Below are 6,146 nucleotides of genomic sequence, written 5' to 3'. Positions count from 1 at the left end.
TTCCCTCTGGCAGCTGGGAGCTGCTTCTGTCCCATTCTCGTGGCTTTCCAGGCTCACCTGGGAGAGGGATCAGGGCATGCAGAGCTCTGGGAACAGCCGTGCCCTCAGCGAGGCTGCAGATCAAATATTTCCTGGAAAACCCCCTGGAGAAGTCACTGCCAGGAGCTTTTCCTTGGCCTGCACATCAGCCTGTCTGCTCAGAGTTTGTGGGAGAACTTCCATGCCAGCAAAAGCTGGGAGTGAGCAAAAGGAGAGGCTCACAGGGAGCAGGAAAAGAGAGCAGGAGAAGAGAGACAAAGCAGGGCCCATTCAGGAGCAATTGTGACATAAATCAGATCAAAAACCACACAGCTGTACCCAGGCTACTTGGGGATGAATAAAATTCAAGGGAATTGCACATCATTGCCCCCAGCCTCGGGCATATGCCCAGGTTTCTCCAAATCCAGAGAAAAGCCACGAAAACACAAGGATTCAGCCAAGCCCCGAGCTGGGGAAAGAGGGAGCCTGGCAGGAACAGCCCCCAGCTCTGGACAAGCAACAAGACCTCGCCATTGCCCAGCCCCTGCCACCTCTGCTCACCCCCAGGAACTCCCACAAATGATCACAAAGGTGGTGATTTCATGCAGCTGCAAAATGCCCTCACGGGAAGGAGGGGAAGTGTGGAATTCTGAAAAGAGCCACTGCAGGTTATAAAGCCATCCAACTCCAGTGGGGAAATCCAGGGAAGGGGAAGGAGGTGAAAAGAAATGGCCACAGGACAAGAGCAAGAGAAGGAGGAAGGAAAGGAAATAAAAGTCATCATCATCATCATTATCATCATCATCATCATCAGGACACAAGAACAGGACGAGAGACAGAGCGCTTTCCATGGGCAGTTCCCCTGGGAAAGGAGCCACCGTGTCCGTGAAATACAAAACCCAGTGCCCTCCAGCTGGAGGGGGCAGCAGGTGCTGGGACTGGTTTGGCATCCCCTGGGGGCGAAGGGTCCAGTTAGGAGCAGAAAACCCTGCAAGGGAAAGGGGAGAAAGGCTGGCCTTAGAGGGAGCAGTGAGGAGCACCGGGATCAGCCTGACCTGGCTTTTCCGTGTTGTGGGCAGGAGTTTACAGAGCTGGCTGGGCTGGGCAGGAAGGTGACCTTCATCCCTATCCACAGTGGGAAACTGAGGCACTCTGGTAGAGTCCAGACCCCAGAGTGTGTGATTCCTTGGCGAAAAATTCCTGCCAAGCCTCAGGGATATGGAGAAACCCACTCCAGGCACTACACAGGGAAGAGGTTTCACCCCAAGCTACCAAGGGCCAGCACAAGGAGCACGATCCATGCAGCTGCCCAGCCTTTATCCCAAATAATCCTTCTGCTCAGCCAGGGAAAATCCCACCACGACCAAGCTGAGCAAATGGCAGGACTTGGCAGAGCAGAAACAAACACAGCAAATGTCAAAATTTCTTTTTTTTTTTCTTTTTTTTTTTTTACTTCTGGTTGTTTTTGCAACAGCAGGGAGAAAAATCTCTGGATCTTTCCTGAAGGGGCATGGAGAGCTGAACACCTGGAGCCAGCCAGGCTCCCCTGCAGCTGGGGAGAGCCACCCCTGCCTGTGGATTTTGCCAGCCTGGAAGCAGACAGCAGGCAGGATCATTTTCCTTTGGATGGGATGGTCAGGTCTGAGCACATCAGTGCAATAAATTGGGAAGCTGGGGGGGGGTTTATCCTAGAGAGGTGACAGCTATTCCAGAGGCACTGCTGGGCTTCCAGAGCAAGTGCCTTCCTCAGCCCTTGCTTCGAGGTGTGCAACAAAAGCCAAAGCTTTCTTCCCCATCCTTTCCCAGCCCACGAGGTGGCTGCAGGGGTTAAAACAAAGGTGTGGACTCACTCATCCGTGTCTTTTTTGCTCTCCTCGATGAAGGCGATGGACTCGGATCTAAGGCGGTTTGTCACCTCATACGTGCGCAGGGTGACTCCAAAAATATCCTCGTGGTACCGGCTGTCATCCTGGCAGGGAGGGTGGCAGGGGGAAAAAGGGCATTTGTGGATGCTCAGGGACAGCCCCAGCAAAACCCTGTGTGGTGGGGAGGCAGCAAAAGCACGGGAGAGGGTTTGGGGTTTGTCACCAGGGGACAGACGGTGGAGTGACCCTCCCAAGGTCATGCCCTGGACACAGGGGGGCTGTTCTAGGCAGCAGATCCCCTCAGCTGCTGGGAATTCCTGGCTGGCAGGGGCACAGCAGCTCGAGGGCAGTCTGTGGACAGCCTGAGGGTCTGGGGCCTGGGTGGAGGTGGGGACACGGTTCAGAAGGGGCAATCCCACAGGAATCATGCTGAGTTATCCTCCTGGGGAGAAGCAGAGCTCTTCCAGCATCCACCCATGGGTCTGTGTCCCAAACTGAGCTCATTTAAGCTTCAGCTGCATCATCTGTGTCTGGCATAGGGTGCACAGACAGGGAGATTTGCAGCAGGGACCCACAAAATGCCCTGATAAATCCATTTTTTGGTGGATGGTCAACAAGCCCTGCCAGGGGTGCCCAAAAGCGCTGTCACCAGCGTCAGGAGCCAGGTGACCTCCCTGCACACAGACACCTTTGGAATGTCCCCCTGCCGACCCTCCCTGGGCACAGGGGGGGCAGGCAGCAGGTGCAGTGCCCCTGGCAGGAGTGGCAGTGGTGGCACGCACGGGTGGCGGTGGCACTCTGCAGACACCACTCACCCGCAGCTTGCTGAGGAAGGCTCCTGCCTCCTCTGCTGACAGCTGGCCCTGCTGCCTCACGATGAGCTGCACGGCCTTGAGGACGTCCCCGGCCATGGTGACATCCCCGCAGACGTAGATGTGGCCTCCCTGCTCCTTCAGTGCTTTGAACACGGTCTGGGCCAGCTGCTCCTGTAACACGTCCTGCACGTATTTCTGAGGGACAAGGAGGAGGAGGAGGAGCTGGGATTAACTCGGGTTTGTCCTGCCCTGGGGGCACCACTGAGGGGTGACCCCTCTTTGGGGGACACAGCTGTGCCTTGCAGCACCCACAGTGACAAAAAAGAGGTGGGGACAGCAGCAAAAGCGTCCTTCTGCTCCTGCATGGGCACACCTGCACCATCTCTTCCATTGCCAGGCCTGTTCAGTCCCAGTGGGATTTTGGAGCAGGTATTTGCACTGGCTCTGGGCCACCCCGCTGGGTGACATCCTTTTCCTTTCCTTTCCCATCCTCCTCTTTTCCCTTCCCCTTTCCCTTCCCCATTTTCCTTTCCCATTCCCCTTTCCCCTCCTCCTCTCCCATCTGGATGGCAGCAGGAGCAGCCTAGGCATGCATTCCAGCTGGCACTGGGATGGGGACACACCCTGGGAATGCTGCCCACAGGGAAGGGACAATCCTGCCCATTTCTGTGCCCCAGGGATGAGCCACCACTGGCCAGGGACCCAGCCCTGCTGGCACCCCGTGGGCACCAGGCAGCATTCCCAGGCCGTGCCCACCTTTGGTCTGTCGGGTTCCCGGGAATAGGCCGTGTACAGCTCCCTGAAGACACCCTGGCTCTTGGCAAACAGCGTCTCCTCCTTGTAGATGTGGTCAATCCTGGACTGCCGACAGCCAAACACCAGCACCATGGGACATGGCTTCAGCCCTGGGGACAGCGTGGGGACAGCACTCAGCCGGGGGCCACCAGTTTCCACCAGCCACCTCCAGTCCCCACCAGCCACCTCCCCCCAGACTGCCAGCAGATCTGCTGGAACACCCCCGGCAGGGTGGGACCCCCATCCTAATACCCCAACTAAGGGTTCCCAAAACCTGTGTGAGGTGAGGAAGAGGATGGCCCCACCCAAAATCTGTGAGGTGAGGAAGAGGATGGCCCCACCCAAAACCTGTGTGAGGTGAAACAGGGGAAAGCTCTACCCAAAATCTCTGTGAGGTGAGGAAGGATGGCCCCACCCAAAACCTGTGTGAGGTGAGGAAAGACGGCTCCACCCAAAATCTGAGGTGAGGAAGGACAGCCCTACCCAAAATCTCTGTGAGGTGAGGAAGAGGATGGCCCCACCCAAGCTCTGTGAAGGGAGGAAGAGGATTGGCCCCACCTTTGTGCTGGATGTCAAAGAGTCGCTGCTGCCAGAAGCTGCGGAAGGGGGCAATGCCGGTGCCGGGGCCGATGAGGATGCAGGGCACCTGGGGGTCCTGGGGCAGGTGGAACCCGGGGGCACTGCACACATCAAAGCTCCAGTTAAACACCAGCAGGCTGCTCCCTCTGCCCACAGCCAGCTGAGACAGCTCCCAGAGAATGAGGGGCAGAAAATGAGGTGAAATCTCAGGATGTGACTTTTTTGTGCAGAATTTCCCTCAAAGGGGAGCCATTTGCTCACAAACCCAGCCCTGTTTTCTCCTGCTGTGGCAACAATCGAGGGCAGAGAGCTCACCCTGTGAGGGGTCTTACCCCCTCCTCCTCAGGCCTGGCCTCTGTGGGTCACTCACCCTCGTACAAAGCAGGGCACCACTTCATCTGTCTGGATGCGACTGAGCCACGAGGAGCACACGCCGTGGTGGATGGGTCCCTCTCCATCTGGGAAGGAAGGGAGAGAGAGGGAGGGAAGGGAGGTCTGTTCATGGCACATCACCCTGTTTTCTTTCCTAAAACCCTCCCTGCTACATTCTGCATGAACACCTCCCTGAAACATTTCATATCTCAGCATCCATTCTCCATGAACTTGGCAGAGTTTGGCCCTTGTATCCCTCTGTGGAGGTACCCAGGACCCAGACTGGCACAGCTGGACCTCCACAATCCTTAGGGAGCACCCAGCTCTCCTTTGGACCTTTTTGGCAGGAGCAGCATTGTGATGCTCCCAGACACAAACCACCTCATGGCAGCTTCACTGTCCTCCCTGTGTCCTGCAGAGCACCAGGGCTGTGTCCATCCACACCATGACCATGCCTGGACACATCAATGTCACTGCTACACAGGTTTGGCTACTGGGAATGTGGATTTTGGGGTGGGCAAACAGAATCCTACATGGAGCTTGGGTTATGGACCTGCCTGTCTCAGGTTGAAAGGTGTGTGTTCTACCCCCATCTGTCAGAGCTGGGGCAGTTCTCTGCTGTTCATGGGGCAGTTTTCTTTATCTCTCCCACAGCCCATCCTCCCTCCAGCAGATCTCTGCTGTCCATGGCCACTGAGTGTCCCTGCAGGGCTGATCAAATTCCACCATCCCATGGGGAGATGCTCTGCCCAGGGAGGAGCCAAGCATTCCTACCTGGATACAATCTGCCCTGGAACAGCACAGCAGCCTTTGCCCCCTGCATTCCCAGAGGAGCAGCTTTCTCCTGCCCTGCATTCCCAGAGGGAGAGCAGGCCCATCTCCAGCAGCCCTGGAGCTGCAGAGGAAAACTCCCCCCTTGTGCAGGATCCTGCTGCAGCAGAACCACAGCTGGCACTGCAGGAGGGCTGAGCCCCCATGGGATGGGGCTGTGCCCCCACCCTGACACACAGGGGGTCAGGGCATGCTCTGACTCTGGCAGTGTTGTTTTTTTTTTGTTTGTACTATTGCATTTGTATTTTTAATTTTCCTAGTAAAGAACTGTTATTCCTACTCCCATATCTTTGCCTGAGAGCCCCTTAATTTCAAAATTATGATAGTTCAGAGGGAGAGGGTTTGCATTTTCCATTTCAAGGAGGCTCCTGCCTTCCTTAGCAGACATCTATCTGTTCAAACCAAGACCCTGCCTGAAAAGTGCCACCTCTGTATCACTGCCACTCTCCATGCCATGGGACAGCAGTGGTTTGGGGGAATCTGCTCCTGCAGTGGGCTTTAAAGGAACATCTCCCTGGCAGAGGTTTGGTGTGGCTGCCCCTGTGTGTGTTTCCCCCAGAGCCCAGCCCTGGGGCGGTACCTCGGGTGCGGTAGGACACCACGGCCACGGTGAGGTGCACCTCCCCTGGGTACATCTCTGGGGACGAGCTGATGGAGTAGTAGCGAGGCTGCAGGAGGGGCAGCTGGGTCAGCAGCAGCGTGGAGGGCATCTGCACCGAGGGGAACTCCTCCAGCACCTCCACGATCGTGGGGTTCTTGGACCACTTCCACTCCTCGTACTCCTGCAAGCCCTGGGAAAGAGGGAGGGAGGAGAGAGCTGCAGGATCCACCTTTTCCAGGTGATATCCCAGGAGGCCCTGGTGGCAAAGCT

The 6,146-nt window shown here is 56.6% G+C and overlaps 1 protein-coding gene across 1 annotated transcript in view; it reads right to left on the bottom strand.

Moving 5' to 3' along the window:
* Positions 1-1,864: 1,864 nt before the first annotated feature.
* Positions 1,865-6,146, bottom strand: part of NOS1 (nitric oxide synthase 1) — a gene marked incomplete at both ends in the record, with an annotated part of 44,271 nt that continues 39,989 nt past the window's right edge. Inside the window, 6 exons of the mRNA XM_084216955.1 lie at positions 1,865-1,987; positions 2,699-2,893; positions 3,455-3,603; positions 4,052-4,173; positions 4,443-4,530; positions 5,856-6,066. Of these exons, the coding sequence (XP_084073081.1) occupies positions 1,865-1,987; positions 2,699-2,893; positions 3,455-3,603; positions 4,052-4,173; positions 4,443-4,530; positions 5,856-6,066 (888 nt within the window). The remainder of the gene's footprint in view (positions 1,988-2,698; positions 2,894-3,454; positions 3,604-4,051; positions 4,174-4,442; positions 4,531-5,855; positions 6,067-6,146) is intronic.

This window comes from Fringilla coelebs (assembly GCF_963513975.1).
Source record: "Fringilla coelebs genome assembly, chromosome: 17".
Lineage (NCBI taxonomy): Eukaryota > Metazoa > Chordata > Aves > Passeriformes > Fringillidae > Fringilla > Fringilla coelebs.
This window is presented reverse-complemented; position numbering and strand designations above follow the sequence as displayed.